We start from the raw sequence: 27566 nt of genomic DNA on the forward strand, positions 1-27566 counted from the left end.
TTTTCAGACTCATCATGTGATGTGTGGTCAAAATCAGAACTTGCAGTACATGCGGGAGAGCCATTTTCAAGTACTCAGATTAAAACTGAGGAATAAGGATTGCAAAGGCGCTCCCACATCTCAGGTGATTACCCTGCCTCTTGAATCGCCGCGTATTGTGCGATAACACAGTAGGGAATCTCTCTCTCTCTTACCTAACTCTTCACTGAAAAACTGTTTCCTCTGCCTTCCTAATTACTGAAAAAATGCCAAAGAAAGGGAACAGCTATATTTCTCAAGAGTCTCTTTCTACTACTACCAGAAAACAAAGTACCTTTTTTATCATTTTGGGGGAAGATACACTGTCCTTTTTTCTTCTTTTCCTTTCCCTTTTATTTTTTTCCTTTTCCTGTGTTTTCTTCTCTTCTTCAGTTCCTGATATTTCTAAATGTTTGCTGCTTCTAGCTGTTTCAGAGCAAGTCACTGTCAAAGCCCTCAGAATAGTCAGTGTGAAAATTTTCACTTCTGTATTCTGTACTGTGTCATTACCTCTGCTGCTACAGCTGCTGCTTCTGATACTTCTGATACTTTGGGGAATCTTTAGTATCCCTGCTTTTTGTGCCACGTTCTGAGTTCTTATCTTCTGTCACTAAAATGTGGAGGAAACAATTATCTGAGTTCACCACTGTGTTATGGTAGAAGACTTAAAAGTTGACCTCCATAACTTACCAGAAATCAGCATGTTATTGAGTTGTTTACAGTTAACATGAACAATACTAAAAAATGTTCAACTATATTAAGCAATGCCAAGAAATACTGAGTTACCTTTTAGAAAAAACAGTCATTACTTTTTAACCCATTAAAATAATTGCCTGGTCTGTAGTAAGTGGGTTTGTTTCCAGAATGAATTGCGATAGGGAATATACTACTTTTTATCTCAGAATTTACTATAATACTGGCATATGTTTTCTAAAGATTTACAAAATACTGCCATTTAAATGTGAATAAATACCATAGTTTGTTTCCTGTAGTGTATACCTTTTCTCCATGATTAATGTAATTTAAAAGAAGTGTAATTGTATTTATGCTCGATACCTGCAAACTGCTTTACAATAATAAAAAAATAGTTGTTCTTGTCTCTAGAAACTGGATATTTCTAACTGTGTTTTTACAGTATTTTTAGCTTTCCATTAATGTCATAAAAATATCGTTTAGTCATATTTTTCAATAATTAGATCACAAATCAGATTACAAAATTAACTTAAGCATTAAAACAGAAAACAAAAAATCTTAGCTCTCATATTAACGTTATAGGTAGAGGATACAGCAGGACCTAAATCTGCACAACAATGTATCTGATTTAGAGACTGAAATAAAGGTTTTCTTGAAATTTTGGGATGTTGTTTATTTTATTTTCAAATCAGAATTGTTTGTAAAAACAATTGCTAAATAACCTCACAATGTAACAAAAGTGTTTCTGCACAATCTCAGAAGAAACATTAGAGAAAATTTCAGGGTTTTTTAAATGAAAACAATTTCTTCACAGCCTAACTGTATTTAACACATTTGTTTGCTTTTGAAAATGCTCCAAGACACTTATCTCCAGGTCTGCGCACCCATATAGCTCGGAAAATACCACCTGTAATGCATTGTTATTGCAGGGATATGGTTTTCTGATGAGATGATGATCTCATTTTATTTGATCATTGCTGTTTCCTCTGGAATTGTCTTTTCTCAATAGTCCAATTTTCAAACAAAACAAACTTTCCTAATTGTTTGGCTTTTTAAAAAATATATATCTAGCATAAAATATAGAATGCTGACCAATTTTCTACGTCTTTGTGGATATCTGTTACACCTCAATTTTTTTCCCTACTGAGGCTTCGGGAGAGTAGAAGAACAGATTACTTCATACTCCTGGCAGTATTATTTAAACACTGGTTCTGGTAAAAATTATTTTTTGGGGTACAGTTCAATCTGTGTCATTTTCTTAGTATCACATGAAGGCTACTCAGACCATAGTTTTATAGATGCAGAATTCTACGCAGAAGTAGAATGTTGTATATTTGAGTGTGTGTGTGTCTAAAAAGGGCATAGCAATTATATAAAAGAAATTTGAGGGGGGTTACAATGATATTTTAGTTCAGATAGATTTTAACAAGTAGCCTTCACTGAAAAAATGAAAAGATATTTTTAGAACATTCTAACTCCTTTGTTGGCATTTTTGCTTCGTGGTGGCATTTTATGTTAGATTAAATTGAATTTCTTAAAGGGGAGAGGGGAATCACATAACTCCCAAAGAAAATTAAAAAGTGTAATTTAGGATTGCACAAAATGTTCTAGGTTGAATCAAAACAGTTTCATTACTCTTCATTCCCTTACATGAATAACTCTTCCTTATGGAAGGCTGAGGAGCACCCAGGGTCCCACTAAATTTGAGCCAGTGTAATAACCCTTAAGAGATGAGAACTCATATTTTAAGATGAGGATTAGGCAAAGGTCATCTTGGTACATAGATCTGCATTTCTGTTTAAATTTGATTTGTCACTGTCAACATCTTCTGGCCAAATTGTCTTTAAATCAAATTAGCTTAAATTAAACTTAAAACTACTGCTTTAATTTGTTTTGACGAGAAGTGTGGGCTGAACCTCACCATCCAGCTTCAAGAGCAGATGTTGAGAAGTAAATAAAAGGGAAAAGGAGACAAAAAGACAGAAAAACAAAAGGTGAAGGACAAGAAACAGAGAAATTAAATGAAAGATATTACTATAGAAATGAAAAAAACCCAATAGCTGAAGGGAGACTGAAATGGACAAACACTAGGAGAATGTATGTTGAAGGAAGAGATGCAGGACTAAAAGTAATTAGGGCCAAATCTATCTGTCAAAGATGAAAATGCCATTTCAAGTATCCAGAAACTGAAAAACTGTCATGGGGAGAATTAATTGTAGCCTGTGTGCAAAAAAAAAAAAAAAGAGTAAGTAAATGAAGGGGGAGACCTGGTGGGAGAACACTGTCTGATTTCCCAGACCAGCATGATGCAGCAGTCCCTCACAGCTGAGCCCTGAGCCTCAGGGGAACCAAGACGGGTGCCAGGGCCCACCTGCCCACACAGGATGGGCGAGGGCATAGCTGAGGCCCTCAGACCTGCCTCTGGGCTCCCCCAAGGGCCCCAAACAGCTCCCTGTTGTGGGTTGCACAAGCCAGAGCTCCCCCAGCACCCTCACGAGTGCAAGATTCCCCAAGGTGCTGGTGGGGTCCAACTGCCACCCTGTTCTCCCCAGCCTCCTCAGAGACCTGGAAGCCCTGCAGCCCCCCTGCCTGGGGATGCCCTGGCAGCCCCCCCGATGCCCTGACAGTCAGCACCCCACCCTGACAGCCAACGGCCAGCCCCAGGCCTGCCAGCCGCCCCAAGGGCCTGGCACTCAGCCCCACACCCTGCCACCCAGCCTGACACCGCCCTGCTCTGCTCTCCCAGCCCAGAGCGGAAGAGCAGCCCCTCGCCACTGGGCACCCCCAAGGAGGGGATCCCACCTTCCCCTCAGCCCTCTCAAGATATCGCCTCCATCCCTCCCCACCTCCGCCCTGCTCCGGCGTGTCCCGTCGCCCCCGCCGCCATTACCGGCCTCCTCGCGCGTCGCCGTTGCCATGGGGACAGGCGGCGGCCGCGGGGCACCCTGGGAGCTGTAGTCGCAGGCGGAGCGGCGGCCTTGCCCGCCCGCGCCGCCCCCTCGGTCTCTTCCCGCGCCCTGCACCCTCCAGAGATGTCTGCCGACGTATTTCCACCCTCTTCTGGGACCCCTCCTCACCGACGCCTTGGAGGGAATCTGACAATGTGATGTGCAGGCAGCGGGTCTCCAGCGCCATGGCCCGCGGAGCCTCACGGTGGTGGCCGTGGTGTCGTGTGGTGCCCGCCGTGAGAGCACACAGGCCAAACCCCACAGGCTCCAGACCCACGGTTCGGGTTTACACAAAACATTTTTATGCTGATAAAAGGGGGAAAAAGTCCAACAGGAATGAAAGCAGCTGGAGCAGTATGTTTCTTCAAGGCTGGGCACAATGGGGGTGGTGCCCTGAAGTCCTCACCTGCCGGAACCCCAGGTGGTCAGAGGCTTTGAGCTGCATCCTGGTTTTTCCCGGTGTTGTTCAGTGAGCATTTCAGATGTGAAGTAGAACAGGAGAGAGCGTCGACTGGCAGTTTTGTCCCAGTCCTGACTGTGGACGCTTGATAGTGCAAATATTTACCACTTTGAGTATTAATTATTAGTATTGCTATACTTGCAAGGCTTATCAGTATGCTTTGAAGCCAATGACCACTGCATCCTTTGTACTTCTTCAGAGCACTAGTAACCAAATAAATTAATTTGGAAATGATATGTTCCAAATGGCCAGTCGTTTCCATTGAATTTACTAAGCTCTACTTACGTACAAAATCTCCTGAGAAACAAGCAGGTGTAATAACATCTGGCAATAATTTATGATTTTGCACTAAGGTGGTGGGGTTTTTTGTTTTACAGGAAAATACTCTGAAACTACCCGATTTAACAGGCTTTTCTTTTTGCTGGACCTCCTATTGCCTCTCAAAAGAAAAAAAGAATTGACAGATGGTGAGACACAGTAAACAGTGCAAACTATCCACACTGTTATTTTTAGTTCTCAGTGAGGTTTTTCAGGATCCTGCTCCATACATGGAATACTGCATTTTTAGCTTCATGTAATGATTTACACAGACAAAAAACTTACTTTCAAGTGCATCTTTACTATTATGCATTCAGTCCTACCTGATCAATCCTGGAAATAAAGTATTCCATTTTAAATATATGAAGGATTGGACATTGCTATATTCATTCTTAACATTTGAAAGTGTGTAAGCACTTTCTAAAACATGGGCTAGTTTCACCTCTGACATAGGGTCAGCTTCACTGAGTTTAGGGGCATGTTGCTCACTTACAGCAGAAACAAACTTGGCCCTTAAAATTTGAAAGTAATCTGTTACCATTTAACATTCTTAAAATACCTCTCCTGCTTAGAGACCTCCTTAAGCAAATACATGCAGGCAGCCACTGAACTGTGACCACCTCTGGGGTGGAAGGTGACAACCAGATGGAAAAAGAGCATCCTGGATAACACAGTAGAATGGGATATTTTTTTACCAAGTATTCTGGACCTCCTCTTACACCTTGTGCCCTGTCAATTTTCACTGGTGATGCAAAAAGAAGGAGAAAATACAATAGGTTCTGGATACATAGAATCAGCCAAATCACCCTCCTCAGTATTAGGAAGTATACTGACACATATTTATTTCAGAGAAGTCCCTGAGCCCTGCAGTGTGGATGATGATCTGAATTCTTTAAAGCTGAGAGCGTTTGTAACTGAGGCTTATTTCAATATGATCTCTGCTATAATTACTTCTGCATCTATGCTCCCCTTGCCCTCCCCTTCCTCCTTCCCCTTTTATAATGTAAAATGTGCAGCTGCAACTCCGAAGCTTCCTTGTTGTGGTCAGGGAGAGGGCTCAAGCCCTTTTATGCAGGAGGTAGCTGTGACAGTGCCCATGCAACACTAAACATTACCAGACAGCTCTGTGATCGCCCCCAGCACTAAGTTGCCTGTTCCCTGTCCCTTCTCCCTTCTCACTTGTCCCTTCCCCCTCTCCCAAATATTTCTCCAGCCCTGTCTCATTGGTGCACTACTCTCCTTTGCCTTTTTTGGACTGCCACCCTGTCAATCTAATGCAATAAGGCCAGGGGCAGGTGCAAACCCCTTGCTATGGCTCCTCTTACTAACCAATCCTCTACTGGCCCCTCATCCCAAAATACCTAAGAGCCAATGGAGTGGGGAAACCTGGGACCCCGGGGAGAGGGAGAGGCCAAAACTGCTGAATTGCTGTGGGGGGACATCCATTTAGGACCCGGGTTAACCCAGGGAGCTGCCGAACGCTTGGATTCCTCTTGGGACTGTGGTGACTTGGGGATAGCAGGCGTGCTCTGCTGATTCATTTCCATCACTGTCAACATGGTGATCAAAGTCTTTGTAGCCACATCGTCGGGGTCTACAGCGGTAGGTATCTCATTTAATATACTCCTCTTTCTGCTGGGATCAGGTTGGTAAATTAGCCTAGGAAATCCAAGGAAAACCTGAGTTTGCAGGGACAAAAAATCACTGGATTTCTTCTAATCTGTGCCGAACAACTTATTCTTGAAAGCTATTCAAGATGTAGAGAGTTCCTATTAATGCAGGCTTGCTTGCATGCAAGGTTTTACTAGTTATAACATTTACATATAAATTATCTGTCATTTAATAGATTTACTTCTGTTTGAAAAAGTATATGCAATATATTTTCACTGAAGAAGGAAAAAGTGGATATTGTATTTGCACAAAAGCTAAGGTAGATTGTTTACAGTAGAAATTAATGTATTTGTTTTCAAAAGAGACTTTAGGACTCTGGTCCTGCAAAAGGAGAGGTCTGCCTAAGAAAGAGCCTGGAGCCAAAGTAAGCTGTATAAAGTTATGCCGAATAAAATTCTTCCCCACTCCCCTCCCTTTCTGAAGGTGTTCTGTTTTGTTTTTCTGGGGGTTTTTTGGTTTTGTTTGTTTGTTTGTTTGTTTGGGTTTTTTTGGTTTTTTTGGTGTATGTGTCTCTTGAAATGCTGTACTGATGATTTTTAGTATTGAGATCTACTGCTGTAGCTGTCAGCATAGTGTATGAGCTGAAGGGAAGGGCATGTGAATAGTAGGGAGGTTGGAAATCAGTGGGAGGTGGAAACCGGGAAAGGACTGTTTCCTTTTATATCCAGTTCCCAGATGAGCTCAGATTGCAGTTTTCCTTTGGCAGTCACTCACTCCCGGTGACATGGCTAAACGAACTGGCTGGTGCTTGCACGTAGCTGTAACTACATCTCTATCTCTCTGATACCAGCTCCATGTCTTTAAGAAGCTTTGAGAGTGGAAAAGCTCCCAAAAACACCCCCTGTTGATGGGGCCATCATGTCTAGAAAATGAGGCGGGGGGCATTCACTAAAATTTAAATTGGAATACGGCTGAGGAAGTTTGTAGTTCTCTCTCATCAGCTTGTTTCGCCAGCCTATTGCTAAGCTCAACACTCTAAATTTACTATTGACATTTTAGCATTCCTTTTTTAATAAGAAACCTCAATGCAAGGGAGAAAAAGAAGAGGGGGTTGGAAACTGCAGGTTTGGTGATTTGTAATCTAGCAATTACTGCTCAAGTAGCTTTATAAACTGCCATATGTTGTGCACTGACAGTCTTTTTTCCTCTGGTTTGGTCTCCTGTTTTGGTCTCCTTTGGTTGACCAAAGAAAAGTCATCCCTACCTCCTTTGCCACTCATGCATTGTCTGGGGAAAGTTGTGACGGTGACTGAAATCCCAGTGCAGACATTCAGTATGTGTGTGTTGGGGCCATCATCATCCCGTGTGCCTCAGGCACGAACTGCTGCCACTCCAGCTATAGGATTGGGGCTGTAGTTCAGCAAGGCAGTTGTATGAGTGCTTTCATTAAACACTGACATTCAGAGATCACTTATGCGATTAAAACTAAGTGTATCATATATTTAGCACTAGCTGAACCAACACATACCTTGTATCTCCTCCCAGCTAGCAGTTATAACCAACTCCTTTCCTCTTGGACCGCAGTGAAGGGATGTGTATGCTACACTGAACACTGAGCAACGTGCAAGCTTTATCGAGCCGTTTTGAGCTGTTAAGCATTGCTACTGTGGTTTATTACTGCTGAGAAAGATAGCTAATGCTAGTGAACTGTAATAGGTTTTAAGCTTATTAATGCCAATCTCCACTGCATGTTAGCAGCCCACAAAAGCTGTTAGTGAGATCCCATACGTACACTGGAAGGAAGGGTATGGCATCTTTACACCACGATATGCCTCTATTTCCTTCTTGCTGGTGTGTTGGGTCTATGTATAGCTGTAGAAATCTCAGAAGGCAGCAGCATGTGTTCAAATTACTGATACAAAATTGCAATGACAAGTAAACACAATGTTCATCTGGGCGTGGTTTCCCACATTCACTGATTAAAATGGGTGGAAGGTATCCTTTCAATGAACCTTTAATGAGTTTTGGTGTATATAAAATAAAACTCGCTCATGCAGGGAGCCAGCACAACCCCCAATATATCACTAAAATCCTATTAAAAACAAATTTTGTATCAGCCTTGTACAGCTTTTCCTGAGAAGAATGAATTTAATCCCTAAAGAGTTTAAACTGGAAGTCTAAATTGTCCTACTAGCACCAGTGCTCTCTTCAGTGTGTCTGATCTCCATCAAACGTGTGTTGCTCATTCTGAATTTCAAAATAAGATGGGCCCAGCCTCCTCTGGTGTAAATCAGCAGAGGATCATTGGTAAAGAATGAAAAACATTTCTATTCTATGTACTACACAGCCATACTACTAACTGCAACTGGTTATCATGTTAATAAATATTTTTAAAAAGTGAATGCAGTGAACCCAGTAACATTCTGGTGCTCTACATCAGACACTTGAATGATATAGTTCACTGTGGCTCTAGAGCAAATCTGCAGTTTGTATTTTTCCTCTCAATGATTCAGAAATTTATTTTAAATAACTTCAGCTTTATTATCTTTCTGCTCCAAACTTAGCTAATATTGAACTATTCATTAAGGCAGGCAGAAGTGGAGACACTTATTTATAGCACTAAAAAATACTAAATGCTTGGCTTGAAGCAAGCAGTAAAAAAATAAACTATTTTTGTTACTAGCCACAGAATTATTTAGGAATGGGTAATATCCTGCAAAGTTCTAAGGTACCATGAATCACAGAACAAAGGGGGTCCATGTCTTACACAGAGGAAGTCTTGCTTACTGCTGCTCAACGTTAGAGGTTAGACCACCTCTAAAATCCTTTTATTCCCAGTGTTTTTGGTGACATTTTATGAACCTGCCCACCTTCAAACCTGTAGGTCTCAAAAAGACTGAGGAAAATGTAGACTATTTGAATTATGTCCTCTAAAATACAGGGTAGGGGTTTGTAATCCGTGACTGTGAATCTAGCCATATATAAGTCTGAGCTCAAATTTCAAATAAATTTCAAGTAAAATCAGAGGATAGCGTGTGATAAATAAGAAAAATTATCAGGAATAAGTTGTTGACGTAGTGTTACAACCAGAAGCTACAGCAGCTCTGCTTATCAACATTGATGTTCCTCTTTCTGTGAGTTGTTGACTATGTACCATTTGCTTCTGCCATAGGCAGCTGGTCAATACTCTGGGTTGTGAGGATATAGATGATAATATTTAATTATGCATCAGGGGAATCTAATACCTGTAGCTTTTACATGCTACCTAGATAATATTTATTTAAAGCAGCTTTTTTCTTATTTTAAGGGACTAGCAGCTAGGGATGGTGGAACTTAAGATTTGTTCAAAGGGAAAATGACATTGATGAAATAATATCCTGCTCACCACCACTTTCCAGGTAATCTATGCCCAAGTAACCGGAATTCTTCCCATGCCATCAGACACAAGTGAGGGCACAAACAAGCTCCTGCAATCTCATCCATTCTGGGAAAACCTTTGCATGTCCTCCGTGTTGTTAAGTCCTGGAAGATTTCCCTCCCTGAGTGCTGTTTGCTGGAGAGATTCTTTTGGTTGCCCAGCTACCTAGTGCCAGCCACAGGAGAGGCTTGCTTTATGGTTTCATACTCAGCATGTGTCCCAAGTCTTTTGCTCTGCCTAAACCCTAATAGTTGTAAGCCTTAAGACATAGTACATCTTCGGCATAGTTTATAGTTGTTATCATAATGAGAAACATCTTGCCTTTTCCTTACACAGGCATAATTGCCTGTAACTTTTTATTTTTCCACAGCATTCATTTCTCACACAACCCTCTCCTAATTTTTGCTTTCAGTTCTGGTGCTGTCTGAGCCTTCTGTGTATTAGGAAACTCAAGCTGAAAAAAAAAAAAAAAGTGTTTATCCAGGTTTAACTCTAAAAGTTACAGCTACAACCATAAGCAAGGGAGCACAGAATCTGTATCTCAGTTTCCATTATCTCCTCAGAGGCACTATCCCTCTGGGGCACTAGCTATTCCAGGAGCCATATCTACTTCAGTGCCTGTGTCCAAAGAGACAAGCTGTCACTGGAACTGCAGCTGACAGCACTTGAGTACACGGGCTTTCAGAGCATGTGATGAAATTCTTAGTACTGGCTCATGCAGATTTTATTAACCATTTATACAAACGTTATCCTGCCACTTCCTCCAGTGATGTGTCCCTCAAGCAATCCTTTTTGCCACCTGAATGTGTTCTGCAAATAACTGTGCAGCTAAATAGCCACTAAGAAAATTACCTCTGTTTGAAAAGTGAAAATAAGAATATAAATGAACACCTTCAAGATCTATCAACTGCATGGCTTTTGAACACTTTGGATTAGTGTTTCCATTCAAAGTGAGGTACTTTTTTTAGCACACCATAAACCTCTGTTGATGTCATAACAATGTACAGCATTTTATGTTTGTTATTTTTTATAAACAAGCATAGCTATATAGGTAGATACTTCCTTATTTAAACAAGAAAAAGAAATGTTATCCTTAATCATGAAAATTCATTCTTCCAACATAATAGGCTATCACTTTACTTCAGCTTTTCAGGTTTATTAGATTGCAGAAATACATAATCCATGAATTATTTCTTGTCTCATTGTCTGTCTCAGACTGATTTACACTAGCTTGGTGTCACTTTAAATTCAGTTGTTCAGATGTCTGACTTGTGGAAGAAATGGCTTCAAATCGTATGATGGCTTGTATGTAAAACATCAGTCTAGCTACTGTCTATATAGGACACTAACTTGCTGCATGGAGTAGCATAACTGGGAGGAGAGGAGAGTCATGTCTGGAACGTGATTGTGCTAGATAATAATTTAGTTGTCTGTGACCAAAGGGCAGCTTGAGAGAATTTATACATATCAGTCCAAACAGTGCTTGTTTCAAATGCTGCAATACTTGTAGGGCTAAAATTTAGCCTTGAGCTCTTAGACAAGTTGGGCATATACAAAATGGAGAAGTTCTTTAAATGTTGCTTAGGAGTAGCATTCCTTTAGTAGAGAAGTGTAGTGAGTAATACATCTCCCAAGTAAAGGAGTAGGTTATAATCCTAGGTCTATACAGAACTAACATCAAAGGGAGTAAGGGATGTGATTGAATTTTAGGTGGCACAGAAACTGTGTATAATATGCTTTATTTGTATGTAGTATGTTCTTCATGGTCCAACTGGAACATCATTCTGTAATGTGTGAAATATTCAAGCACAGGACTAAAGCTATACTGGATTTTCATTGAGATTTCACTCATATTTAATTACACCTAGCATTAAAGAACAGGGATAGAGAGAAACATGTGGCTCACGGAAAGCTGAATGTCATGTGTAATGAGTAGGAAAAAGGGGACAGTTACACATTGAGGAGAATATGTACATTCTCAGACCTGTGCTGACTTTAGGCAGGATTAGCTTAGGTATATGTACACCACGCTCACAGATCTGGGAACAGAGTAGGAGGCTTCCTGCTGAGCTTCATTTCTTAGATGGAGGTATCACTGCTTCCAGGGAGGAAAAAAAAGAAGCTGGGGGTGGTTGGGTGGGGAAATAATGGCAGTGCTTTGGGTGCTGAGAAGCAATGCTGGATCTCAGCTTCATAAAGTTTGGGGACTACTGAAGTAGTGGGTCCAACCTGACATACTTGTATTAGTTCTGCTTGTAATAGCAATTGCTTTTAGAAATCAGTTCTCTTTTTCAAGAAATAATTTTGTTTTTCCTCTTTCATAACCAGATCAAAAAGAAACAGCAAGAAGTAGTGGGCTTTTTAGAAGCCAACAAGATTGACTTTCAGCAAATGGACATAGCAGGTGATGAAGACAACAGGAAATGGATGAGAGAGAATGTCCCAGGTGAAAAAAAGCCTCAAAATGGAATTCCTCTCCCTCCACAGATCTTCAATGAGGAGCGGTACTGTGGGGTAAGAAGCTGTTTGGAAATTTAAATACCTTCAGATAGTCTTCTTTCACAGAAAGTGACTCTTCCATTAGTATGAAGTGTCAAACAAGCTCCTTAAGACAATTTGAGATTCACTTTGAAAGAACAATTCTTAGAAAGCAATTTTAGGCACAGAAAAGCAATGAAATGAAAGATTATTCCTTTTTAAGAGAAAAATACACATGGAGGGAAAACTGGCTAGAGAAACTCTGCTTAACAGACTGTATAGATTATCCCGTGCAGACCCAGAGCCTATGTGGGACCCAGAGCTTGTTGCAAGGTGTGGAGTTTGCTGCCTGTGAGGAGCTCTGTGTTTTCCTCTCACATTCCTGCTGCGTAGCTCACTCACAAGTTGTCTGGCTGTTGGGGTCTCTGCCTGCACTCGCACTTCAGCTCCTGAAGACCAAAGGCTCTACTGTCTAGGTGATACTACAGCTTCTTCACACGACATCTCAGGATAACCTATGAGGCCAGCTATGTCGATGGCTCAGCTGCACTTGGAGTAGTAAATGTTCAGTTATGTGGTTTGACAATACTCAAGACTAGTAGGGTTCATAGCAAGGCTGATCTGCTGTCTCTAGCTGTATTGCTCTTTGCTTCTTGAACTTTCAGTTAGTTTTGTGTGGTGAATGTTGGTATTTTGTTTGTTTGACACAGACTCATCTGGGCTGCTAGGAAGTCAAGTAAATGTCTGAGGCACCAGGGGCTGTGAACAGGAATCTTTCTTTTCCATTATATTATGCAAATAATTAGGAATTATAGTTGACTGAAGTAGTTCTAATATATGGATTGAGTTACTGAAATTATATTGCTTATTCAATAAATATCCAACTCTTCATAACAGAAATTGTAACACTCATCAGATACATTTGTATTTTCATATATGCTTGTAACAAGTTATTTCTCTTGAGAGAATTTATTCAAATCGATGATAGATAATACTGTACCAACATGAGTGTTAGGATCATGAATCAAAAGAGATATCTGAGACAGTTTTTTTCTCATAGTCTGAATGGAAATACATAGTCTGGAAAGTACTCTGATGTGATTGCTGAAATGAACTTGCAAAGTACTCTGAAACGCAGATCACATAGTGAGCTCAGTTTTAAGTTACTCCACAAATCCAGTGCGAACTACTGCAAAGGTTGTTTTGAGAGAGAAGGGATTTACATGCCACTAAGTTTTGAGAATTAATTTCAGTGCTCTCAGAGCAAAAGTTGCTAGTATGAATAATGGAGTGCAATTGTTTCCTCATTTTCTCATAGGAATCTTAAAAGAGAACTTGGTAGGTTAGAGTTCATGTGAATTTCAACATCCAATCTGCACCAATAAAAAGTATAATTTGATATATTTTGCTCTGGATATTGTGGCAGCCAATGTTGCAATAAATATTTCTGATATTCTCTGGAGAGGTTATATAGTCAATTAAAGAGTAATTGCCTTACAAAGTGTTGCAGCTGGTCAGCCTTGCCAGTAAATGATAAATATACAGTTTTGGAGCTATTTCCATGTTTGAAGCTATTTCAGGAAGCCAAATAATCTACATCTTGAAATAAATTTAAGTTAAGAAAGAGTCCTTTGCAAAGACACCTTCGTGTGGAAAGGGGTCCAGAAAGCAGTTGAAGATACTGATTTAAAAACTAAATCAAATTTACAATTAGCCTAAAAGTCTCCAGAATTCTAATGTACCCAGGTCTCAAAGATCATAGCTAATGATCCCAGTGGATGCATGAAAAAGATTATAGCATCATTATTTCCAAATAAATAAGGTAAGGAGATCCATATCACTTCATGAGCCTTACCCTTCTCCTCAGGGGAAGGTGCCTCAAGGGAGCTGCGCAGTGAATGTGAAGTGGGATTATGTGGGCTGGTTGAGAACATGGCCAGCGGCTGGCAGAGTGGTGCAAAATTCCTCCAACTGACATGATGTCTTCTGCAACATGTCTACAATATAAAGCTGGGGATTTGCATTCCACTTCCCTGCATAACCTGTGCAGGTCCAGCAGACCCATCGTTGTGAAATCCAGAATTGTTTTACGCTGTTTAAGGTTTAATTGATCTTAATTCTTATCTTAACTTTTATCTTACCCTGTGTCCCACTTACTTTGTCCTCAGCTACTTTATTAAAAATAGGGCTGAAAATTGCAAAGGTCTGTCTGAGTCATGGACTCTAGTCCAGTATCTTGAATTCATGAAAGTCCCTTTAAAATATGTTGCTCTTGTTAGTACAGTCTTCAAGGACCTCAGTCTCGTGGCATCTAGAAACCTTTGAATTTGTAGCCTGGGTATATGCAGCCAGTTTATAACAATTTCCTGGTATGCCAAAATCACCCTTTAGCTTAAACAGCTCTAGTCCAATGTATTTGTAAATGGGAATCATATCCTCTATTAATCTTCATTTTGCTATGCTAAACAAGTCAAGCTCTTTAAGCTCTTTATGCTTTTTTTTTGTTGTTTAGTAAGACATTTTCTTTTTCTCTTTCTCCTTCCCACTAATTTTTTTCTTTCTTCATTCCCAGGTAGTCCTTTGTTTTTAGGTAAAACTTGTTACATCTAATTTCTGCTCATTCTGCTTTCTGAGATCACTCTCTTCCCTCATTTCTGTTCCTATCGATTGCCGTGTATGTTTGGTTCCCATTCACACATGTGCATGTGTATACACATTAGCAGCATTCTGGCCTGGGAGCACTGGCCTTGGGAGATGAAAATTCAAGATACAAGATTTCCTTCCTCACCTTGAGAAAGAGGGAAATTTGGGGAGACGCATGACCACCTTCAAATATTTTAAGGGCTGTAGCAAAAAGGAATTAATTCTTCATCTGAATTCAATATTGACTCTGCTTTGAGCAAGAGGTTGCACTAGATAGTCTCCTGACATCTCTTCCCACCTGAATTGTCCTGTGGTTCTAGGATTTTGTGAAATATGTTCTGCTTCACACTCACTGAAGGTGGGACAAGATGTAATGAGCAAAAAATGCAGCAAAGAAAGTTTAAATCAGACATCAGGAAAAAAAATGTAGTTTTCAGGAGATTGTCTCATCTCATTAAAGGTCATTATGAATGGATTAGAGAAACACCTATCAGGAATAGCGTAGTGGTTCCTACCTTGGAAAAACGGTCCTTTAAGGTCTTCTCCAATCTCCTCTTCTGCAGTTCAGTGAAATTTTGGGGGTGGGAGTAAGGAAAGAGGGAAATGATGGAGGCAGGTGAAGAGGCTTCCTTTTCTGGAAGGAACTGACATAATGAGCAAGTAAATGCACTCCTGTTGCTAATCCGCTTTTCTGCTGATACATAAAAGTACTTGCATCTTCTGGCTGACCCTGAAGAGCTGCTTCACCTCCTAACTTGTACTGTAAAATGGCGGTTTCTTACAGATGCATTTATGAAAATACACCAGCTTCCATGAGGTCAGAGAAGCTTAAGCCTGTCTTACAAATATCTTGAGTCTTATTTATCTTTCAGATCTTTGGTATTGCCACTTGAAGAAACAGATTAGAAATAGATTAATTTTGTATGCCTGGCTATAGTACCAATTTCAAGTATCCATTCTAATCCATCAGTGCTGGCAGTTATGTTCTTATTTGATCTTTTTCTTAAGCTGCTTCTTTGCTCATGTCTAGACAGACGTCTGCATCTGTGGCACTTTCTAAATATATTGAGCACTCTGTTGCTCTTGTCTTTGCTTTTGCTTAACAAAAAAACCTAGGAGACTAGGAAAGAAATGGAATGTAAACTTCTGGTTTTCTCTGTAAGCTGAAATCTATGCTTTTGTTTGTAAACTGAAATCCATAGAATAAAATACCCATGTACATATTTTTTTTTAAAGAATCACTGAATTATTAGATAAGACTTTTATCTGATGCTTCATATAACTGCTAAAATCAAATATATGGAAATCATAGGGACCTCTGGAGGTCTGTAGTCCAGCCTGCAGCTCAAAACAAATAGCTTTAAAGTTAGCTTATGTTACCTGGGGCTTTGGCCACCTGAGTTTCAAAAGTCTCCAAGGATGGCATTTTCATACCCTCTCTGTGCACTCTGACCTGGTGCTGTACCACGCACATGGGGAAGAACTTTCTGCACATGTTCAACTGGAGTTTGCTGTTTTGCTGTCTGGCATTTCCACGGTGGTCATACAAAGGGTGATGGTGTAGAGTGTATATGTGCATATGCACTCATATCATAAGGAAAAACTCATGGAGTACTTTTTTTTTTTTTTTTAAAATATGTTTCGCTGTATTTTTCAAAGACTAGTTCCAAACACAAATGACATCACTACCCTCCTCCTTGACCATTTATGTCTTCTCATGCAGATATAATATCATTGCTTACCTGAAATAAATTATTACTGCTCATTTTTCTTACTGTCTGTCTTGGGAACTGTTATCTTTGGTCATTCAGTGAATGGAGATGTGAACATGTCGCCATTAGGAGAGTAAGAGTGCAAATATGCAATACAAAAACTTCCTCATGATCACCGTAGTCATGCTTTTATGTCATGCTAAATACATGATAGCTTGGTCCTCACTGTAGGTAAGGTAAGTGACCTTCCATTTACTGCGAGATACCACATTTACTGTGGGATGTCACTGTACACTACCAGTTGCCAAGGAGTACCTGATATGATAGAAGGTTGTGTCCTCTTCTGATAAGGAGATCATCTGGTCATTTACACATCTTGCTTGTGTCCTCAGGTCTGGTTATCTACAAGGCTATGTGTCTCTGGAGATTATTAGTACATGTGCCATCTGCTGCTTTTCCTCTGGGGAGGAACTAACAAGACATTTAAAATATCAAGTCCACTTCATGGCCCTTCCTTGTTATAGTCTTCTCTTTGTTTCCCAGCTATTGACATGTTCTGCCATAGTTTGCTTAGGCTGTTTTATGAGTATGTGGTATGCAGGAGGACACAAGTTTCCTGTGTTTGTATGTCCTGTCAATGGCCCATGTCAAATTCCAGCCCTTCGAATTGCAGAAAATCCTCATGTTCTTGTTTGCTGTATTGCTCCTAAGTTTATGGGTTAGACTTCAGACACTGGCTTTCTTAAACACTTAGATAAGAAGGAGAACCCCACGGCAACATGAAAACAGAGAAGAGATGGTTTGAGAAATGGGTGGTCTGAAGCAGCAGCAGCTATTCTGCCTGGTCAGGGCAAAATGTGCTCTGTGGCTTCTCCCAGACTGGGCAGTTCCCACTGCCTGTAGCTAGGTCTGTGTGAAAGCCAATCTGTCCCTTAGATAAGTGAGTGAAATGGGCTGTCATTTATTCTCTCTGTTAAGCTATGTTACCTCTTTCAAACTGGACTGAAATGTCATTGATGCTAGTTTTGTTGATATTAAGGTGTCTGATAAACCATCCACTCCAGCCTTTCCCTAGGATTAGCCTTGGCCAGTAATTTATTCTCTGGAAATACTAAAATGGTCCAATAAAACAACTCAGGTCCTAACACAGCTTTACAAACAAGTCTCAAGGATGAGTCAGCACCTTAGTATTTACAGGCTTCTATTTTTGGAGTTATTTGGGATGAGAGGGAGGATGATAACATGATCAAGGCAGTAGTCTAGGACTTAGCAGACATGTGTTCAGTCTTCTGTCCTACACAGCGCTGCTGTGTGATTGTGGGCCAGTGACTTACAACCAGAGTTTCTGCTGAGTTCTTAAATACATGTTGATTTTTACCTCTGTAAGATGCGAGTCATGAACTTCCCAGTAACAAACTAGAGATAGCAGAGCTTCCTTAATTGATAGGAAAATTGTACAGGTGAAAACAGTAAAGACCACACAAGTTCTAGATGGTAGGATAGGAGCCATTCCTCACGTCGTTTCACTTATATTAGCACTGAAAACAGGCATTTAACGTCATGGTTTATAACTTCAGTTCACAAGGATGAGACATTTTGACTGGTACATATATGTCAGAGGGAACAACATAGTCTTTTGCTAAGTTCGTCTGAAAAGTAACTGCATTTTCTCACCAAAGTGTCTTTCTTTAAAATAAGCTGTTTCCTCGTTATCATTTCACTTGTGCTATCAATTACGTGGGCTGTTGCCTTTTATTTGCCATAAAGATGTCCAGGGTTTTGAGGGCCTATTTTGTGTTCTTACAGCAAGTTTTATTTTAACATTTAAATGGGAATAGCTTTGCTTTGGTGTGTACAGCTGAGGCACATTAAAATGAGACGCTTAATTTTATCTGATTCTGACACAGATGTGATATAATTAAAGTGTAAGTCTCTGGAGAGATTTGCCCATTTGTTAATTTTGCAAGCCACTGTGAAACTCCCTTTATCTGAGTTTTCTTCCTGGGGCTTAGATAATGCAGGTGCTTGTACAAATGCATAGTCATTCTCATCAATATAAGAAAGATTTGCCTGGGTTAGTCTCTTCCTCCTGTGCTTTTTGTTTGATTTTTGTTACCAATTCTCTGTTGTTTGTTTGCTCCTCTTTTTTTTTTTTTTTAGGATTTTGAATCCTTTTTCTCTGCTAAAGAAGAAAATATTATTTATTCATTCCTGGGTCTTGCTCCTCCTCCAGGCACAAAGGTATGCACTGCTGTCCTTCCATGGGGGCCATTTATTTGATTTAATAAAAGATGAAAATAGGCAGTGACTCAGCATGTCAAATAGGGGCAGTGACAAGCATTATATTAGGTGCTGGTGCAGCAAAGTGTTCTTAAGGAGAAAAAAAGTGGCTGGTTCAGTAAACACTAGAAAATACTTCTCACATCCCTTCTTTCACTGCAGGCTTGTTGCCATGCCTCCAGCTGATGATTTGTTGTTGTTGAGACAAAGCAGTATTTTATCACGTTCAGCTTTTAAATGATGCAGAATTTCCTAATACAATTTATAAGTTGGGTTAATTATAAGAAAACTTCACTTCCCCCAAAATGCATCAAACCTTGAGCAAACAGGGTTTGTACTGGCCACCAACAGAGGGGCTGGGCTGCAGACCTGTTCCATCCTCTGGGTGTACACGCAGGCTGGCACTGTGGGGTTCACTCCTTCTGCCTTGAGGAGGTAACTTAAAGTCTCACCCAGGACTTCATGAAGTTCCTTTGGCAAGTCTACCCATTGTTCTCCATCCACTGTATTTTGAAAATGTTCTAATATATTTCTGGCAAAAGAAAAATATATTTTCTTTGTTGGTTTCTTTTTCTTTTTCTTTTTCTTTTTCTTTTTCTTTTTCTTTTTCTTTTTCTTTTTCTTTTTCTTTTTCTTTTTCTTTTTCTTTTTCTTTTTCTTTTTCTTTTTCTTTTTCTTTTTCTTTTTCTTTTTCTTTTTCTTTTTCTTTTTCTTTTTCTTCTTTTTACAGAAAGCAATGTGTTTTATTTTTAACAGAGTCTTCTAATTAGAAGTTTTATAACTGAGAGCATTACAGCTCTCTTACCCTGAGATCACGTTAGATGATAATCAAATGTTGACCTCTTTAGCGTGGGTGATTCAACAAAAGAAATTAATCAAGAGAGTGATGAGCCAGAGGGATAGGAGAACTCTGATACATTGTGGTGACCTGGCTGAAGAACTGCCCTGGAGCATGAGATCTGCTTTCTGGTCCAACTCTGCTGCCAACTGTGTAGCAACTTTGAGCGAAACACTGTTGTAAATGTCTCTGGTTTTCCTCTTCTGTAAAAGCAGAGAGAAAAATGGAGCCTTCGCTAAGTGCTTTGAGAGCTACAGATGAAGAGATACCCAGAGGAGAGCCACAGTTGCTATAAATGTCTTTGACACCGAGTCCCTGTGTGAGAAGGAGCAAGTGATTTAAACTTTCTCCTTTAGCTGTACCATCTCCTACCAAGGGAAATAAAAATTACTCGCCTACCTCACAAGGGTCTTGTGAGAATTCATTTAATTAACATCCACAAAGCCATGAAAGGCTTAAAGGACTGCAGGTATTACATATTATAATAATTATAAAAGATACGTGGAGAATCAATGAGATAAAGAAAATTGCATTTTTCCATCTTCCCACTTCATATATTATCTGCTCCTTCATGCAAGGTTCTGTTAGATAGCGTGTCTATGAAGCAAAGTAACAAATTTTTAGAATTCATTCATTCCCAGCTGTCAGCAGAGTCTGTTACAGTTTCTATTTTGTGACAACTTTGTAAATGTTGCAAATAATATGTTCGGTACATTCTGCTGGGCAGAATAGTGTTAGTGCTATTGGTAGCAAGCAAGTATGGTTTATGCTGAGTAACTGCTGCATTGGTGGTGGTGGTCCAGAAAGTGGAAATAAGTGAGAGGGTTTTTTAAAAAAATCCATGTAAAGACTGGAAGTATATTTACATTCTGTCCCTTTTAGAATCTGTTCCTGAATCTGAAAGAGATATGTACAAGTTTTTTAGCATTTATTGCAGAGGTGTTTCTCAGCATCTTCACTGCATGACAGTCTGGCTGTGCTTTGTCATACAAATAACCTTGCTGCACTGCTTCTGCTTTCCTTTCATTAAGCTGTCAATTCAACCTTAGCATGAAGTACAGTGGATGGCTTGTGGCATTGATTTCCAGCAGCATGAAACTGGAATAATAAGTCAGGTGTGGAAGAGATGGTGCTGATGACACATATGACAGGGTTTTCTACTAATCCCTTCTTAAATAATTGTGTGGGTTCTTTGGGGTTGGGTGGGGGGTTTTTGTGGGTTTTTTTTGTTTGTTTTTGTTTTTTGTTTGTTTGTGGGTTTTGGGTTTTTTGTTTGTTTGTTTTTGTTTTTGTTTTTTAGAATATGGTGATAATTTATAAAAGAAGCAAACTATAAAGCATGGTAACACCACAAAACAGTCAGTAAGAATTTGCCTTCTAGGGGTTTTTACCTCACTGAGACATTACAAAGATTAATATGAAGCTGATACATGTTTTATACTGTTGCCTCAAAACAGTCTCTTTCCTTTTGCATTCATTTTTTGTCTTATGTTGCACAGGCAGTAGAGAAGCTCTTTAATGACCATGATGCTGTGTCACAGAACAGTCCACTGGGACCCTGACCCAGGACTGTTTTGAGCCTATTTTCTAGGCAAGCAGAGGAACCTTCTGCTACTCCCTCAACAAATTATAGCTTCCCAACAAAATACTTGTAGTTAAATTCATTGCCACATCCACCTGCTGAGTGCAAAATACATGTTTCAGTTCTGCAGATTCTCATTTTTGTAGCCCTGGCTTCTCTCTGGGTTAGGTGGCTACAACTTGTCACCACACCTACTTGTCCAGTGTTTACATTGAACTGTTACTGCTAGGTGTTGGGGCTCTGATGGTGCCAGAGTCTAACGTGCAAGCTGATCTATACTTACAGGGTGAGTCTGATATGTCTAGGACACATCAAGGTTGTCACCAAGGTGCAGATTGACTCCAAGACACATGTAAAGAAGCTCCAAATACACACAGATATAAAGGAGATCCTGCTCAGATCTGCAGCACACATGCAAAGCAGTCTTTACACACATTTATCTAAGTATTCTCTTACTTACAATAAAGCTGTAATTATTTCAGTAGAAAATAGCAAATCAACATCAAAGTTAACCACGCTGGCTGGAAAACAGGCTTGGGGGCAGGTCCCTAAGTAGTCACCTACCCCTCCCTGCAGCCAGCCATGTTTGGACCTCTGCTAAGGGTTCTGGTCAGGTACCACTGTACAAATGGCCAGTTGCTGCATCCATCACTGTGTTTCTGGATCCAATACAATTAAGTATGTAGATGCCTGAATGGCATATGAATACTTCTGCAGATCTCGGTGGAAAGGCCAAAGCTCTAAATGCTATTTGCTTAGATCACTGTGGGAGTCAGGCAAAGATCTTCACACTTTTTTTTCCTATATACCAAGTATGTTTTTATCCCTAAAGGGTGCTATGTGGCCATAAAACTCAGTGACAGTACAGGAAATCAATACATATTTTTGGTATTTCAGAAAGGGTCAACTAGCTCACATCATCCTCTCTCTCCTGCTGCCTCCCCATGCTGGTTACCACATTTTCAAAAACATCATTTAACAGGGATCAGTAGCACAGTATTTTGTGCCTAAAAGAAGCAGCAGACATAGTGTTTGTGTTAATAAGTTCTTTAGTCTATTAATATGAAATGTCTTCTCACTTGAAGGAATACCTGGTCTAGAATACTTTTAACTTCTAAACATGTTTCATGGCAGGCTGGGATTTAGAGGACAGCTGTGCTTTATGCCTGACCCAAAGATCACCCAAGTTAGTGATATATTTCTGAATGATTCCATTTAATCTTGGATTAGTGGCCTGAACAGTGATATGCCAATAGTATATGTGTGTACATTCGAGCTATAATTGATGTAACTTATATGTCTAAGGTCAGGTGCGTCAGTCTCAGCTGCCCCCGAAGTTGGTTACATTTCTTTTTAAAGCCCTCATCACTTTTATGCTAAGATTGAGACTGTTCTCAGTATTCTTGAAAATGCTCTGAAATATTGGTAATGTGTGAACAGCCCATTAAAAGCTCCAACTGTACCGCTTGTTTTCTAAACGGCACAGGTGAATTGTTTTGTCAATGAGATGCCAAATACTTAAACTAAGATGACAAACAGTATGCTGTATTTCTACACCTTCTGAACATCTTAGTGAGGCTTGAATGTAATTAATTGATTTTTGTTTTCAGGGACAATCAGGGTTTTTGAGAACTTTATTAACTGCCCTAGAATACCGCTTCTGTTTCCAAGAAGCCCAGAGAGCCAGTAGCTTGTAGCAAGACCATTTAGGTTTGCAATTGCGTGTGAACTCAGTGAAGCTGATTTACTTGAGCTGAGGGTCTGTTTTCAAATCTTGTATATACTTAAATCCTTAATCTTTGTATCCTTGGTCTTAATATCCATAATCTTGATATCCCAAAATCCCTAGATACTTGAGCTTTAGTGTTTTAGCTGAAAAAGACTTCTACTAAGACTGCTTTGAATTCTAAATTTACAGTATGTACATTTTATTTAAAGAGAAAATGATCTGTCAGCCAATCTTTATAAATGGTACTTCATTTTAAATTAGTTAAAAATTAAATTCTGTGTTTCTATGGAGAGCTAGTATAATGATCATATTCCAAACATCACAGTTCTCCATATAATTAACATGAACTCTGTATATGTGTGTGTGCATGTGCATATGTTCTGGCCGATAACATGCTGCTTCTAGAGTTTAGTTCTTTCAGCTACAACTTTGTTTTGCTTTATGCTCTGAGTAAGTACATGATTCATCTGAGATGGATAGTTTTACACCATAGGTTCATTTTAATTAGAATGCTATCTTCAATCTTTATGTATTTTATTTATCTGCCAAAAAATATTGAATACATAGATTTTAAAATGAAATGTTAACGTACATGCTGAAAATAAATATCTAACCAATTTAGTTTTCATTAACACTATCCTTTTCATTTTAGGAAGTGTTGCAAAGAAAGTATCTGTAAGGAAGTTATCATTTGCTTAAGAAAACAATGTATGAACACAATGTTGCACAAGAGAATTCCAATATATGTCTGTGTTAGTACATATTTGAATCTTAAAATATTTTGTTAGCTTGTGGGGGAAAAGTAAAAGATAAATTAAGCCAAACAAATGTCTCTGTAGGTCTGTTATTAAAAACAATGCCACCAGCATCAAAGTGCAGTGAGCCCACAGTTTTACGTGTACTTGAAATGAGCTGATCTTGGCAGAAAAAGTAGTCTTTTCTCCCTCCTCCTTCCTCTGGCTCCTTCTGCTTGCTCCCAGCTGCTCATTCCTCTCACCAAGCATCCCCCACATGCTGGCAAAAACGTTCATGCAGCTGTGTAACGGAGTGTGCAAATTGTGTGAGATGATAGAAATGTTTTTCTTTCTAGAGCTTTAATCTTGATTAGCCTCCTGCTTCAGTTCACCATGCAGCCCTGGAAATGCTTTTGCTGCCAGGAGGGCAGGGGCAGTGCAGTGCTGGGAAGGACTGCAAGCAGGGCCATGCTTGCTGCTGATAGATTTTTTTGCTGTTTTTCTCTGCAGAGAGGAAAGGGAACTTAAGAGCCTATCTACCTACTCTCTTTTCATTGCAAGCTCCTTACATATAAAACATATTTTCCATGATTCAGGAGAAAATTGCTAAAAGGGCACCAAATATTACAGACGGTAAAGTTTCAGGAAAAAAAATAAAACTGCAGAAATATTTTGTCCATTTTCACTCTGTCATGATATCTGCTTCCAAACATTTCTAACCTCCTTTCTACCATTTTTGTCCCCATCCAGCAGAGCATGTCAGCAGGAGGCCATGTCTTTATACTGCACACCACATCATGGGATAAAGATCCCTAAGTCAGCACTCACCCAAGTCTGCTCTGGGGATAAAAGCCAGATAGCTATGCTAGTGTCGTGCTTCTGCAGGCTAAGTACACTGGCTGAACAAATCATATATGATGAGGACTTGTGAAGCTTAAAAGACAGGGAATCATGACTGGGGACTTTTGTTTATCTGTGGAGACCAATGAAATTATAGAAAAGCAGAAAACCTCAAACTGACCAGGTGAATGAGTTGTAAGGGCTTGATCACAAGGATGAGAAAGGAGCTTGTCCTCTATCAGGGACATGTTGCTCTGCTTGAAGCATGCTGGGGCACATGTCATACAAGGAGCGGCTGAAGGAACTGGTGTTGTTTAGTCTGGAGAAGAGGAGGCTGAGGGGAGACCTCATCGCCCTCTACAGCTACCTGAAAGGAGGTTGCAGAGAGCTGGGGATGAGTCTCTTTAACCAAGTAACAAGCGATAGGACAAGAGGGAATGGCCTCAAATTGCACCAGGGAAGGTTTAGACTGGTTATTAGGAAGCATTTCTTTACAGAACAGGTTGTTAGGCGTTGGAATGGGCTGCCCAGGGAGGTGGTGGAGTCCCCATCCCTGGAGGTGTTTAAGAGTAAGGTTGACTTAGCGCTGAGGGATATGGTGTAGTTGGGAACTGTCAGTGTTACGTTAATGGTTGGACTGGATGATCTTCAAGGTCTTTTCCAGCTTAGATGATTCTGTGATTCTGTGACTTAGGATGACACAGGACAGGGCCTCCCCTGAGCCCAATTCTCTGTTGCTGGAGGCAACCACACTAGATAACACCTCTCAGAAGTGGTCAAATTCCCTATTAATGAATTAGGTCCTTTGCCTCTGCTTCTCTACTAGAACGCTCTTCCAAATTTCACAGTGCTGATGATTAGAATTTTTATTTACAGCTGCTTGGTACCCATTTTGCATCTACCTCTATGCTCTTCCTTATCCTATCCCTCCCTGTTGTTTACTCTGACCTATTTTTAGAGAGCCATCATATACCCTCACAGCATTACTTTCAATAGATTAAATTAATGAAGCTTTTTTTTGTCACCCTTTCATAAGACAGGCTCTCCACTCCCTCAAATATTCCTGTAATCCCCCTCTGCACCTGTTCCAGTTTGAATTTCTCTTTCTTGAGCCTGAGTGACTGGAATGGTACAGAGCGATCCAGAGGAGGTTTCGCTTTGGCCTTATACAATGACATTAATATTTGCTATCAGCTCCACCAGCTAGACCTCACCTCATACATCTGAGGATCACATTTATTACCTCTTTCACTATCGCATCACATTCATGGCTCAACAATTCTGTGATTATTTAAATACATCCATCCTTTTCTTCTTTGATGATCATCAGCTAACAAGCTCCCAAAGTGCAGTAGAAACATCTGTTCCGTTTCTAAACTCTGTCCCAGAATTATCTGTCCCAAATAATGTGACTTTGCACTTCATGCTATTGTATTTTATCCTATTTCTGTTGTTCCACTTGAGGCCATACAGGTCTCCTTTTATCTGACACAGTGTGTGATCCAGTGTGACCTTTCACAGCTACCTAGCTGAAAATACAACAGGACTTAAAATACAGTCTTCTAGGAGGTGCTTGTTCTCAGTGCTGGAATAAATAGTAGATTTGATAGATTGGTGTGTGAATTGAGGAACAGTTTCCTGATTATTTTAAACAAGAAAGTTAAGAGACTGTACATGAAATCCTTCAATACTTCTGTTTTTCTGTAGCTTCTTGATGAAGTTTAACTGGAGTGCATGCTGGTGAAAAAGGCTTTTTTTCCTGGAAGCTGTAATGTGCCATCAGGGTGAGCATTGATTTCTATTAAACTTTCCACAGAAAAGTTAAAGAATCTACTATGCTCTGAAGAGGAAGAAGTGCTTGAATTCATTTTTTCCCTACACAAACCCTGTGTCTTTACCAACAAATCAACACGCCAACAAGGGTTCCTTTCACAGAAAAGTGTCCAAAAGCTTATATTTTCATTTGAATACTGAAGCAAAATTAGAAAAATCCCTCCTAAAACTGTAAAATCAAGAGTTTTATAGAAATGGATTGTTGGGTTTGTGCCCTGAAGGTAACAATGACTTCTCCTTTGTTGCCAGGAGACAGAAAAGTCTGATGCCACAGACGAAACTGAGGCACACATGGAAGACAAGGCAGATGAAGGGGCTCATGAAGAGGCTCAGTCTGCTCAGTCACCATCAGAAGATCAACAGGTAATTTTTCCACTTTCCATTTGTGATATGAGGGTTTTACCTGTGCTAAGTGCATGAAACAAACCCACAGGCCCTCCTAGTATGCCTCAGGGTGGGAAGACTGATTGCAGAGTGGTCCTGCTTGTCTTTTGGATGCATTTTCTTTGACATCATGGTGATGTGACACATAGATAAAACTCCAGAGAACTTTGCTCTGAATCTTGAATAACAGCGTTTGTCTTTATTTAACAGTTTCCTTTTGCAACTTCTTACCATAAGCTTTTTTTTAAACACTCATTTGGAACCAGACCCTAGTTAAGGAGAATAATTTAGAACTAGACATCTGAGTCCTTCTGTGTGAAAAAATTTGCTGCTATCAATGTCCAGCATCTGCAGAGCTCATAAATTTAGTTGTTAATGTTTGTTGTCATGTACCAGCATTGACTGCTGTTGCAGCAAGCCAGATCTGACAGTGTCTTCTCCAGGCAATGCAGAAAACCCTGGGCAATGCAGAAATGGAGACCATTGCTATCCTTTCTGCCTACATCATGGTCTGATATTAGTCACAAGGGCAGATCTCAAACTGCAGTGCTAAAGGTTTGTGGAAGAAACCATCTGAGTTCCTTCAGTTCCCTAGTATAATATCCTGTAATTAGCTAACATCAGTGAAGTACTTGTGGTTGAAATGTAGATGGATCCTGCAAAAAGGGACCATCTTCTCGTGTGCCAGTGTCTTCCTCAGTGGAATGTTTATATTACTGGCCAGGTTCTATACCCAGGAGAGACTAAGCACAAATGGATCCTGTGTCTAGATAGGGATCCAGCTGCTTTATTTCTCCTGCTGCTCTGACAGTTTGACATTTAAGGATGGATTTATTTTGATGTTGCAGTGTCAGGTGACTCTCTTCCCAAAGAGGCAGGCCTACTGCTGGATCAAGCACTTACATTTGTCGGGTCTTTTGTGGTTTGGAGATCAGATGGTCCCAGTAGAATATCCATCACTAATGCATCATCTCTTTCACTAAAGAACAAACCAATTGTGGTTTGTGTTTTGGTTTTTTTTGTTTTTTTTTTTTCAATTTAGCTGCA

At 40.0% G+C, this 27566-nt stretch overlaps 1 protein-coding gene across 2 annotated transcripts in view; it reads left to right on the forward strand.

Annotated features, from left to right (window-relative positions):
* Window positions 1-5768: 5768 nt before the first annotated feature.
* SH3BGR (SH3 domain binding glutamate rich protein) overlaps window positions 5769-27566 on the forward strand; it is a 29181-nt gene continuing 7383 nt past the window's right edge. Inside the window, exons 1-4 of one of the 2 annotated variants that reach the window (XM_074814378.1) lie at window positions 5769-6039; window positions 11795-11980; window positions 18460-18540; window positions 26385-26498. In XM_074814378.1, the coding sequence (XP_074670479.1) occupies window positions 5995-6039; window positions 11795-11980; window positions 18460-18540; window positions 26385-26498 (426 nt within the window). In that variant the 5' untranslated portion in view covers window positions 5769-5994. The remainder of the gene's footprint in view (window positions 6040-11794; window positions 11981-18459; window positions 18541-26384; window positions 26499-27566) is intronic. The other variant, XM_074814379.1, reaches the window with a different exon arrangement.

Source organism: Strix aluco, chromosome 2, assembly GCF_031877795.1.
Source record: "Strix aluco isolate bStrAlu1 chromosome 2, bStrAlu1.hap1, whole genome shotgun sequence".
In the NCBI taxonomy this organism is placed as follows: Eukaryota; Metazoa; Chordata; class Aves; order Strigiformes; family Strigidae; genus Strix; species Strix aluco.